A 13,293-nucleotide genomic window follows, 5' to 3' on the forward strand; every position below is an offset into this window, starting at 1 on the left:
CAGTCGCTGCATATGTCAGGGACGCGGCCACTGCCATTTTTGAGCTCCCCCCACCATATGCAGCAATCACAGATTCTCCTATCCAGATTGGAAGTTTCAGCATCCGCTCTATAAGACGACTTCCAGCGTATAAGACTACTTCCGCATATAAGATGACTCCTATGCATAAGACTACTCCCGCATATAAGACAACCCCTGGCTTTTGAGAAGACTTTCTTGGGTTAAAAAGTAGTCTTATACGCCAGAATATACAGTACCCATTACTGCAGTCTTATGCAAGTTATGACACTATGCAAGGCTTAAATCTAATTGCTAATTCCAACTAGGGCCGAGCAATGAATTAATACTATTTCAACTGATTCAGTAGATCTATTTGAATAACTGAAAGTAGGGTCATTTTTTCCATACTCTACACAAAATTCTGCCAGCTTCTGCCCAGCTTCTGCCAAACATGCAAATATGAGTAAATCAATAGGTACCACTCTGGCGGAAAGGTAACAGCGCTCCATGCAGTCATGCTGGCCACTTGACCTTGGAGGTGTCTATGGATAATGCCAGCTCTTTGGCTTAGAAATGGAGATGAGCATCACCCCCCAGAGTCAGACACAACTACTAAATATCAAGGGGAAACCTTTACCTTTACACTAAATGAGGATAAGTAGGGTTCATTTGGAAGGACGGTTAAGAGGAAATAGGTCTGAACCAGTTTAGAGACTGCAGAAATCAGTGCAGAATTCCAAGCAGATCCTCTTTGACTCACCTTGTGGGTATCTGCAGAAATACTGGTGACACCCTCCACTTGGAAATCAAAAGGATGCTTTAGAGGGAACCCTGCTTTCTCCATAAAGACAATGAGAAAGCCTCCAAGACAGGCATCCACATGGAAGGGAATGTCATATTTCACTGCAAGCTGTGGCAAGATAAGAAATAAACGGATTTAACTTCATAAATAAATTAAAGCAATGTTGACTGCACACTTCTTGCAGAGGTTGAACCCTCAAAATATCTAGGATTCATTTTTGGAAAAGTCCAGGCGTTCTTCCTGGGAAAGATGCAATGGTTTTCCCTGAAATACACCATCTCAAACTTTCGAGTTGCAAGTAGGGAGAGTATTATGAGTTGATTATGATTTTGGTAATGCCTATTAAACTTTCCATTTATAACAGCCAAACTAATGGTAATTTAATCATAATGAAGCAAACTAATGGTAGATCTGAATCACTATACGGTGGCTTCATATTCTGAACTGTTCACCGGAAATTATGTATATGGGGAATATGTTTTTATCCTGTCTTCCCTTGAAGAAATCTTCTACTGCAATTGAATACTTGAACATCTTGGAGCCTGCATTCACGTTATAGGATTCTTATGTGTTTTAGTTATGCTGTAACCTGCCTCAAGCCATGAAGAGAGACAGGTAAAAAATAAAATTATTATGTGACTTGCAGTTTCTTAAGTCGCTCTTGACATGAAAAAAATTATTATTATTATTATTATTATTATTATTATTATTATTTTACTGAAACAAAAATACATTATGTCACAGCAAATAAAATCTGGATTTTGCTGGATTTTGTATCACAAAATCACAAGTTGAAGACTTCCCAAGCATCTAGGACTGTGTGATGTGTTTTCGAATGATGCGTGCAGATTATTATTATTATTATTATTATTATTAACTTTATTTATGAGCCCCCGGTGGCTCAGTGGGTTAAACCCTTGCACCGGCAGGACAGAAGACCAACAGGTCGCAGGTTCGAATCCGGGGAGAGGCGGATGAGCTCCCTCTATCAGCTCCAGTTCCCCATGCGGGGACATGAGAGAAGCCTCCCACAAGGATGATAAAAACATCAAATCATTCAGGCGTCCCCTGGGCCACGTCCTTGCAGACGGCCAATTCTCTCACACCAGAAGCGACTTGCAGTTTCTCAAGTCGCTCCTGACACAACCAAAAAAACCCCTTTATTTATACTCCGCAAAATCTCCCGAAGGACTCGATGCGACTTACGAAGGCCAAGGCCACCAACAACAATAACATACACATACACAATAAAAGTCATAATCAAATAAAAACATCAAGCAAAGCATTAGAACAATTAAAAAACAATAACAATGGCACAGTGACGCATTTAAAACCAAGGGCCAGGCCAAGTGTAATAGATAAAATTTAAAAGTGCTGGACTTGACAAGTGATATGTAGACGTATTTGGAGGTAGGTGCAATGTGCAAATAATCCTGAATCTCTAACAAAGTGCATTTGGGACTTGATGCCAGGAGTTTCCTATTCTGGAAAGGCACACTGGAACAGCCAGGTCTTCAGATTCTTCCTAAAGACAGCCAGCGTTGGGGCTTGTCTGATGTCCTTGGGGAGAGAGTTCCAGAGTTGGGGGGGGGGGCCACCACAGAGAAGGCCCTGTCCCTCGTCCCCACCAGACGCGCCTGTGACGCAGGTGGGATCGTGAACAGGGCCTCTCCAGATGATCGAAGGGAATGCGTGGGTTCATATATGGAGATGCGGTCACGCAGGTAGGCGGGTCCCAAACTGTTTATGGCTTTGTAGGTAAGCACCTGCACCTTGAATTGGGACCGGAAAATGAACGGCAGCCAATGGAGCTCCTTAAACAGATCCAAGTAAGGTGACTTTTTGCAGTTGACAGATCGTGATTTTATCAATGTTTATTGTTTCCAAATGCTGGAAATATTTAATAATTATAATTATAATTAATATTATATAATAAATTTTTATATAGTAATATATATATATATATATATATAACGATATAATATTAATATTATATAATTAATATTATTTATTATATATATAATATATTTATATATTACTATAAATAAATGCAGGAAATATTTAATAATAATTATCGTATTATTAATAACCAAAACAGAACATATAAAGCTGTTTTATATCACGCTGAGCTAAATTACTTCACTTGAGCTCATTACTGTCTATACCAGTGGGACTTTATATTGTGGGAATAAGCTCTCCACCTCAAGGGCCAGAATGCATTAAGAACATCAAATTTTGGAGGTCTTTTCCCCTTCCAAGTGGAGGGAGATAACTGCAGTAATTCCTTACTCTGCATGTATACATGAATGTCATACACTTTCGTCTTCATAGGCACAAGTGTATAATGTAATGTATATATAGCAGGCCTATGGAAATTGGAAAATTATGTATTTTATATACTGGAGCACCGAACTGCGCAATGGGTTAAACCACTAAGCTGCTGAACTTGCTGACTGAAAGGTCGGCAGTTCGAATCCAGGGAGCGGGGTGAGCTCCTGCTGTTAGCCCCAGCTTCTGCCAACCTGGCAGTTTGAAAACATGCAAATGTGAGTAGATCAATAGGCATTTTATATACTGGAGCCCTCCGGTGGCACAGCGGGTTAAACCACTGAGCTGCTGAAGTTGCTGACTGAAAGGTTAGTGGTTCGAATCCAGGGAGCAGGATGGGCTCCTGCTGATAGCCCCAGCTTCTGCCAACCTAGCAGTTTGAAAACATGCAAATGTGAATAGATCAATAGGTATTTTATATACTGGAGCCCCCAGTGGTGCAGCAGGTTAAATCACTGAGCTGCTGAAGTTGCTGACTGAAAGGTTGGCGGTTCGAATCCAGGGAGCAGGGGGTAGGCTCCTGCTGTTAGCCCTAGCTTCTGCCAACCTAGCAGTTTGAAAACATGCAAATGTAAGTAGATCAATAGGTAACACTCTAGTGGGAAGTTAACAATGCTCCATGCAGTCATGCCGGCCACATGACCTTGGAGGCATCTACGGACAACGCCGGCTGTTCAACTTAAAAATGGAAATGAGCACCATCCCCCAGAGTCGGACACACCTAGACTTAATGTCAAAGGAAAACCTTTATGTATTTTATAGATGTTTCACCCTACAACCAGCAAGGCCGATGCCAACTAAAAAATATCTTCAGGATTCCCACTTTCAAGATTGCAGGGATTGTATTTATAATTTACTTCCTGTAGAGAAACTATATAATAAAGGACAAAATAAATGGTTACCTCTGCTACTTCCTCGATAGGATCCATGACCCCATGAGGAAAATTGGGTGCTGAACAGACCAACATAGCCGTATTCTTGGAAATGGCTCTCTTCATTGCCTGAAAAATTTAGAGGCAATTATTAGGAAAACACAAATTATATAGCAATCTTTAAAATTGCAGAGAGATGAAAGCATGTCATTCAAAAGGACTAACTTCCAGTTTTATTTTCTGACCACTTCTTTTCTTCTTTTATTTTTTTATCAAATCTCTATATTTGGTAGATTACAGAATAATATCAAGATAATACCTTAACATCCACTTGCATAGATTTTGTCAATGGAATGTGCACAATCTTCATCCCAAAATAATGAGCAGCTTTATCGAACGCAGCATGCACACTTTGGGGAACGAGCCTAAGATGGGAAAAGAACACAAAGAAATCAATGCATCTTAGATGGTGATCTGTGATTCTCTATGTTGCATTACTTTCTCATTTTCTTCTTTCGTTGCCAAAAAGAGGACATCAAGGTTGAAATCCAGGCATTGTGCAATCAGAATGCAGAGTAATAAAATTTATTTATTTATCGTGCCAGAAGCAAATTGAGAATACAGTTATAATGTATAGAAAAACCACTAACAAAGTAGAAAACTTGGCATTATACTAAATGTCCTTTGATCAGAAGCTGGCTATTTCAAGTGCCTCTGGTGTTACTGTGAGAAGGCCCGCCATTGTGCATATGGCAGGGCTCAGGCTGCATTGTAGTAAGTAATCTGTGGTTTGCTCTTCTCCACACTCGCATGTCATGGATTCCACTTTGTAACCATATTTCTTAAAGTTAGCTCTGCGTCTCATGGTGCCAGCGTGCAGTCTGTTCAGTGCCTTTCAAGTCACCCAGCCTTCTGTGTGCCCAGGAGGGAGTTTCTCATCTGGTATCTGCCAATGATTGAGGTTCCGGGTTTTAACCTGCCACTTTTGGACTCTCGCTTGCTGAGGTGTTCCTGTGAGTATTCTGTAGATCTTAGGAAGCTATTTCTAATAATATAATATAATATATATACATATAACATTGATAATATTAAAATGTAATACAATATACTACTACTACTATTACTACTACTAATAATAATAATAATAATACAATATGATTATATACTGTATATACTCGAGTATAAGCCTAGTTTTTCAGACCTTTTTTTTGGGCTGAAAAAGTCTCTCTTGGCTTATACTCAAGTCAAGGTTATTTATTATTTTGCTCTGTTATAAATACGTAATAAATATATTATTATTGTTGTTACATTTATTATCTTACTTTATTGTTGTTATTATTACATTTATTACTTTACTCTATTTATTATTATTATTATTATTATTATTACATTTATTATTTTACTCTATTTTTCTTGGAAGGGTACGCAAGCACATTTACACTGAAGACGGTCAGAACAGTTTAATCAGAGTTGAGCAGTCTTATCTTAAATTACAGTTTTATGTAAATATTCAAAAACATTTAACCTCCTGATGCCTCAATTAATGTAATTTTATTGGTATCTATTTTTGTTTTGAAATTTACCAGTATCTGTTGCATTTCCCACCCTTGGCTTATACTCGAGTCAATACGGTTTCCCAGTTTTTTGTGGTAAAATTAACTGCCTCAACTAATATTCGGGTTGGCTTATACTCGAGTATATACGGTATTTTATATTACATGTAATATTACTAATAACATTACAGTATAATGGTATAGTACAATCTAGTAATATAGAATACTAATATTTTGCTATGGTAATAATATAATATATTGTATTTACATATTACTTGTAAGCTGCTCTGAGTCCCCTTCGGGGTGAGAAGGATGGCATATAAATGTCATAAATAAATAAACAAATAAATAATATTTCTTGATTGAAGGTGTTGGTTTGCTGGCTGGTATCTGAACAGAGGATGGGCCAGAGATGTCATTGCCTTGGTCCTTTCATTTACAGGCTCCTACTTCTCGACGGATGTCAGGTGGTGCAATACTAGCTAAACAGTATAATTTCTCCAGCGGTGTAGGGCGTAGACATGCTGTGATAATGCGGCATGTCTCATTAAGAGTCACATCCACTGTTTTAACTTGGTGAGATGTATTCCATACTGGGCAAGTAATAAAATTGACTGATTGCCATTGTGCAATGCCCAGTGCTGTTCAATGCACAACCACAATTTGAAATGTTGCAGTATGTCCTTCCACCGCTGTTGCTTCTCACCGTAGCTATCCACACAACATTGTAAAGCAGGGTCCAGTTGAGAGATAATAACTGTCTGAAATTACTTTATAGTTGGGTGGGGATCTCCTGGTCGTAGCGCAATACTGTACTAGGTGCAGATCATGACCTATAAAGCCCTAAACAGTTCAGGCCCTGCCTATCTCCGCAATCACATCTCCTTCTATGGACTGGAGTGAACATTAAGATCTTCCAGGGAGGCCCTCCTTTCGCTCCCACCACCGTCACAAGTACGGTTGGTGGGGACGAGAGAAAGGGCCTTCTCGGTGGTGGCCCCCCACCTCTGGAGCACCCTTCCAAGGGAAGTAAGACAGGCCCCATCCCTCCCCTCCTTTCATAAGAGCTTGAAGACCTGGTGGTTTCAACAAGCCTTTAAGAATGACCAGTTCTAGTCCAACCCAAACATTGTTGAATATGTCCTTGCACTCTTACCTATTACCCCAGTCATCCCTCTGATAGACCCTGGAAATGAGCAGCCACAGACCCGTACCTGCTATTGCCGTTAGCCTGTTATAGCACTGTACTTGATTCCCGGCCCTCTCATATTTTGAGTTTGCACTAGCCTTGGCCTGGCTTTTTAATTGCTCTGAATAGGCAGGATTATTTTTAATATACATGTGTTATTGTGATAATTTTATGCTTATGTTAGGTTCTTGTGGGTTCTTATGTTAAGTTCTTCTTTCGACCTCACTACCTCTGTGGATGCTTGCCATAGATGCAGGCAAAAACGTCAGGAGAAAATGCCTCTAGAACATGGCCATATAGCCCGAAAAAACCCAGAAGAACCTATTGATTCCAGCCATGAAAGCCTTCGACAATACATTATGCTTATGTTGTTTTGTTAATTTTATGTTATACTGTTTACTATGTATGTTTTGGTGATGTCACTTGGAAACCGCCCTGAGTCCCCCTCGAGGAGATAGAGCAGTATATAAATAAAGTTTTATTATTATTTATTATTACTAAAAGATTTCATGTTAAGTGAGTCCAGATGTTCTCACTTTGCCTTTATTTACAACTGCAGCACATTCATATTCCAGACTAGAGAATTACACATCTCATTCTATATGCCAAGCCAGGATTTTGATTTATCCCAAAAAATATTTTCCAGAACTTATAAGCCACTTTGAGTCTTGCATAAGTATAAAAGCAAGATACTAATCAAAACAATCAATCAACCAGCTATAACATGTATGTTTTGAAAACGGCTGCTGCTCATAGTACATTAAAACAAACCAGAATTTCCATTTATTCTGTTGCCTATAAAGAAAGTTAGGTTCCAAAGTTCATTTCTCAGTCTGATTTGTTTCGACGAGAAGATAAGAAACAACTTTCGCAAGGATTTAAACAGGAAAAGGAAAACACATTACCATTCAAAGTTACCCCAATCTGTCTCTGTGTTGGACTAAATAACCCTTGAGATCCTTTTCAGCTCTTTGATTCTGTCTTACTCCAAAATGTATATGCTGAGAATACTATAAAACTCAACACTACTCAAAGCAGGGTTCCCTGCAGTTTACAAAACAGTCAGCAGGTGGCAGCATCTGATGTTTGCTTGGGGAATATTATTTTCCCTTTGAGTTCTGCACATGTTACAAGGCTCTGCATCCTGAAAACATCTACAATACTATACTTCTAGCCTTGGGCTTCTCATTCCAGCAGCATGGCAATGAAAATAATAATAATAATAATAATCATCATCATCATCATCTTTATGTATACCCCGCCACCATCTCCCCGATGGGGACTCGGAGCGGCTTACATGGGGCCAAGCCCGGACAACATATTACAGCAATAAAATCAAAACATAAACAACAAACAACAAACAACAACAATAACATCAATATAAATTAATAATAAGAAAAAAATGATTCCTCCCCCACCTTCCCAAAAATGAAAAAATAGTAGTATACCAGAAGTCATTAATTTGTTGAAGATCTATTGATGGAGCTACAATGAAATGGGTTTTTAATATTTTTTTATTTTTAGTGTGTTTTAACAGGTTTTGGGTATTTTATGATGCTTTTTGTTGTTATTTTGTTTGTTATGTTATTTTTTGTTGTTGTTGTTTATTCGTTTAGTCAACTCCCAGTCGGCCGTCACCACCCCCAGCTCCTTCAAGGTCAAGCCAAAGTAAATTAGGTTGTGTTATATTGTCAAATGTGCTTATTTTGATGTGATTGTCTGTATGGGTTTCTTTCTGACAATTTAATGTTTGTCTTACATGTTGGAAACCACCCTGAATCCCTTCAAGGAGATGGGGCGGTATACAAATAAAGTTTTATTATTTATTATTATGAGTCAGGTGTGCCTTCAAGATTTTTAGTTAAATGAACAATGAGATTAGTCACAATATACAACCAATTGAGACCAGTTAATATAAGTGTTATGAAATAAATCTTATATTCAGAGCTCTTCAAAGAGGGGCTAGATCCACAGAACCGAATTGTGGACTAAAGCTCACTAATTGGGGGAGCTGTGATCCTCAAAAAGTAACATTTCAAAAAGTAACTCATAGAAATCAGGGGTACGACTCAGGGCGGCTTACAACCGGCAACAATTCAATGCCAACTCATACAAACAAACACAATATAACATAAATTAAACACTAGTTAAACATTAAATTATAAACTGTCCATTTAAAACAATATTAACAATAACCTAGCCACACCAATTCATTGTCCAGAGTCCCAGTCCAAAGCCTGTCCGTTATCAAATCTCGTGAATTATTGCGATTACTGTTAAGACTGCAACCCAAATGCCTGGTCCCAAAATCATGACTTGAGCTTTTTCCTAAAGGAAAGGAACAATGGAACCGAGCTAATTTCATTGGGGAGTGTGTTCCACAGTTGGATGGCCACCACCAAGAAGGCCCTGTCTCTCGTCCCCACCAATCACGCTTGCAAGGGAGGTGGGATCGAGAGCATGGCTTCTCCCGATAATCTTAGATTCCAAGGTGGATCATAGAAGGAGATACGTTCTGAGCCAGAACCATATACAGCTTTATAGGCCAAGACCAGCACTTTGAAAAAGTGTAAATACTCCCAAATAATTTCTGATCTCATTGTCTGCAGTGTAGGCCTTTCCCAGAATGTGGGATGTTAAAGCAGTACTTGGACAAAAGAGGAGAATTTTTATTAAAATATTAAAATATTAATACACTAGCTGTCCCCTGCCACGCGTTGCTGTGGCCCAGTCTGTTGATCTGGAAAAATAAAGTAATGAGAAAGTGTTGGTTTCTAATATATGTAGTTTCTTTATGCTTGTGGGTAAATGGTATTTCTTATTGTTTCTTTGTCAGTGTTGATGTGGAGAGTGTCTGGTTTGCCCACCCTGGAACATGCAAGATATCATTGTCCTTCTTTAAGGGTCCCTTTCAAATCTATGATACCATATCTGTGTGTGAATCATATCTATCTATCTATATCTATGGCTGGATGGCTCTTTGTCAGGAGTTGCATTGGATTGGAAGTATTTTCTCTCGGTCATGGGGGTTCTGTGTGGGAAGTTAGTCCCGATTCTGTCATTCGTGGGGTTCAGAATGCTTTTGATTGTAGGTGAACTGTGAATCCCAGTGACGACAACTCCCAAATGTCAAGGTCTATTTCCCCCAAACTCCATCTGTGTTCATATTTGGGCGTATTGAGCGCTTGTGCCAATCCACCATTGTTTGAGTGCTCTCTGGATGTAGGTGAACTACAATTCCCAAACTCAAGGTCCATGCCCACCAAATACTTCCAGTATTTTCTCTTGGTCATGGGAGTTCTGTGTGCCAAGTTTTGTTCAATCCCATCATTGATGGAGTTCAGAATGCTCGTTGATTGTAGGTGAACTATAAATCCCAGCAACTACAATTCCCAAATGACAAAATCATAAATTTTTGAGTGATGTTCACTCCTTGTGTTGTGAGATGTTTGTTGCCAAATTTGGTGTGATTTCGTTATTTGGTTCTTTTGTTTTTAAGGTACTCATTATGCACAGAGCATTTTTATACATATAGATTAATAAAGTATTTGAAAACTGGTTTCTCGAGTCCAATGGACCAACAAGCCATTTGAAATACTTCCATTACTTCTAGGAATTGAATGTTTGCCTTGTGTCTGTAGATGCTAGAATCCGCCCAGAGTCCCCTCGGGGAGATAGAACAGAATACAAATCAAGGATTGTTGTTGTTGTTGTTGATGTTGTTGTTAAAAGCAAAGTTATAATTTTCTGAAGACTTCATCATTGTCATATCAGAAGAGGAGGGGAAAAGGCATAACTCATATGTTCATCCCTGGCATGATAAACGGTAATACAATATTTGAACCCAACTAGAGAAAGAAAGAGTGCACGAACAGAAATACATACATTTCTGGGTACTTGATTCCTTTTTCATACGCCATGTTTCTGTAAGCTTTACAGGCCATCAATATGCTTTCTGTCCCGCCAGAGGTCATCTGTCAATAAGGAATTAAAATCAACACATTTGGAATTGTTCTGTACAAATAAGACTACAGTATTACATCATCAAGTGAAATTTTCTTGCCTTATTCCCATAAACCCCTTTTCAGAAAATGGGAATTACTATGGTTTGCACAACCAGGGTGCAGCTACAGTGTATTGCCCCTATGGGCCATGGTAACTGTGGATTCTGGGAGCCATGATATGGACAATGTTGCCTCAGGATTTTGGTAATCAAAGTCCAAACCATGGCCCAGATATACTGGTTTCTTGTTTTCTAATGTCAACTATTATTTTCTTGGTACTTACTCTATTTACTTAGGCAATCCCTCCTTGGCCAAGTAAAATAGTCTTCCAAGATCAGTGTACTGGTGGGTCCGTAGGTGACTGTGGAGCCCTTTCTTGATCTGCATCTTCTCCCACAGTGAGGGCATTGGTTTCCAGGTGGAAGGCGGTTTCAGTCGGGGTTGGCATGATGCGCCTTCCTCTTGGCACGTTTCTCTCTTTCACCCTCCATTCGTGCCTCTTCAAATTCTGCAGCACTGCTGGTCACAGCTGACCTCCAGCTGGAATGCTCAAGGGCCAGGGCTTCCCAGTTTTCAGTGTCTATGCCAGAGTTTTTAAGGTTGGCTTTGAGCCCATCTTTAAATCTCTTTTCCTGTCCACCAACGTTCTGTTTTCCGTTCTTGAGTTCGGAGTAGAGCAACTGCTTTGGGAGATGGTGGTCGGGCATTCAGACAACGTGGCCGGTCCAGCGGAGCTGATGGCGGAGCACCATAGCTTCAATGCTAGTGGTCTTTGTTTCTTCCAGCATGCTGACGTTTGTCCGCTTGTCTTCCCAAGAGATTTGCAGGATTTTCTGAAAGCAACATTGATGGAATCATTCCAGGAGTTGCATGTGATGTCTGTAGACAGTCCACGTTTCGCAGGCATATAGCAGGGTTAGAAAGACAATAGCTTTATAAACAAGCACCTTGGTATCCTTACGGATGTCCCAGTCCTCAAACACTCTCTGCTTCATTCGGAAAAATGCTGCACTCGCAGAGCTCAGGCAGTGTTGTATTTCGGTGTCGATGTTGACTTTGGTGGAGAGGTGGCTGCCAAGGTAGCGGAAATGGTCAACATTTTCTAATGTTACACCATTAAGCTGTATCTCTGGCATTGGAGAGGGATTGGCCGGTGACTGCTGGAAGAGCACTTTGGTTTTCTCAATGTACAATGACAGGCCGAGCTTCTCGTATACTTCTGCGAAGGTGTTTAGGGTGGCTTGTAGATCTTCTTCTGAATGTGCACAGACGACGTTGTCATCAGTATACTGGAGTTCTATAACAGATGTTGTTGTAACCTTGGTTTTGGCTTTCAGTCTGCTGAGGTTAAATAGCTTGCCATCTGTCTGATAGATGATTTCCACTCCGGTGGGAAGCTTCCCTTCAACAAGATGAAGTATCATAGCGATGAAGATGGAGAATAAAGTTGGGGCAATAACACATCCCTGTTTGACAACTAATTCCACCTTAAATGGGTCACTTTGGGAGCCATTGCTGTCCAAGATTGTTGCCATCATGTCATCATGGAGGAGCCGCAGGATGCTCACAAATTTGTTAGGAGGATGGTCCAGAAAGCGCTGCGATTCACTATGTCAAATGACTTTGCAAGGTCAATGAATGCCATGTACAGTGGTTGATTTTTGTTTCCTGCATTTTTCTTGGAGCTGTTGTGCAGTGAAGATCATGCACACTGTTCCTCTGTTTTCTTGGTATTACATGAATCACAGTCACAGGGGAATTTCTCCAGCTTTTGCAATATATCATGCAGCTGACAGACAGTAATGACTCAACAGGAGCTGACAACTTTTTAGAAGTGCTATTTCTGCTCCATTCAAATAACAAGATCAAAACAAGGAGCAAGATAAGCAAATAACAGACAGCCATTGTGCAATTCCCAGCCCTTGGGGCACATTAGTAACCACTTGGTCATTTGACTACAAACTATAAATGTATTTAGATCGACCATCAAAAACACTGCTGATTTTCAATAATTGCTATTTCAGTTCAGTTAAAATAGTGGTTCTCAACCTGTGGGTCCCCAGGTGTTTTGGCCTACAATTCCCAGGAATCCCTGCCAGTTTACCAGCTGTTAGGATTTCTGGGAGTTGAAGGGAGTCTGGGGACCCACAGGTTGAGAACCACTGATTAAAAGGACACGGCCAGCATCACCATAGGCTACCACTCTAGGCTGAGTATGATTGCTTTCCAAGTGTAGAGTTTTGGCGGTGACTGTAGAGACCTATTCTAGATCCAGATGTTCTTTCACAGTGTGGACATTCTAGATGGAAGGCAGTCCTGACAAGGGTTGGCTTGATATGCCTTTCTTTTGACACATATCTCCCCTTCGCTCTCTATTCGTTACTCTTTGGATTCCACAACACTTTTGGTATCAGCACCGGGACAGTGGAGCGGCTGTTTGAGTGTCAGCTGCATTAAGATCACTTCTGACCAAAAGGTCATGAGTTCAAAGCCAGCCCGGGTCAGAGTGAGCTTCCGACCAATTGTGTAGCTTGTTGTCAACCTT

At 40.1% G+C, this 13,293-nt stretch overlaps 1 protein-coding gene across 1 annotated transcript in view; it reads right to left on the reverse strand.

Annotated features, from left to right (window-relative positions):
* SGPL1 (sphingosine-1-phosphate lyase 1) overlaps positions 1-13,293 on the reverse strand; it is a 98,716-nt gene that overhangs the window by 16,467 nt on the left and 68,956 nt on the right. The window contains exons 7-10 of the mRNA XM_060768846.2: positions 10,630-10,718; positions 4,322-4,427; positions 4,033-4,131; positions 761-910 (exon numbers count right to left, since the gene is read on the reverse strand). Of these exons, the coding sequence (XP_060624829.2) occupies positions 761-910; positions 4,033-4,131; positions 4,322-4,427; positions 10,630-10,718 (444 nt within the window). The remainder of the gene's footprint in view (positions 1-760; positions 911-4,032; positions 4,132-4,321; positions 4,428-10,629; positions 10,719-13,293) is intronic.

The sequence above is a fragment of the Anolis sagrei genome, chromosome 3, assembly GCF_037176765.1.
Source record: "Anolis sagrei isolate rAnoSag1 chromosome 3, rAnoSag1.mat, whole genome shotgun sequence".
In the NCBI taxonomy this organism is placed as follows: Eukaryota; Metazoa; Chordata; class Lepidosauria; order Squamata; family Dactyloidae; genus Anolis; species Anolis sagrei.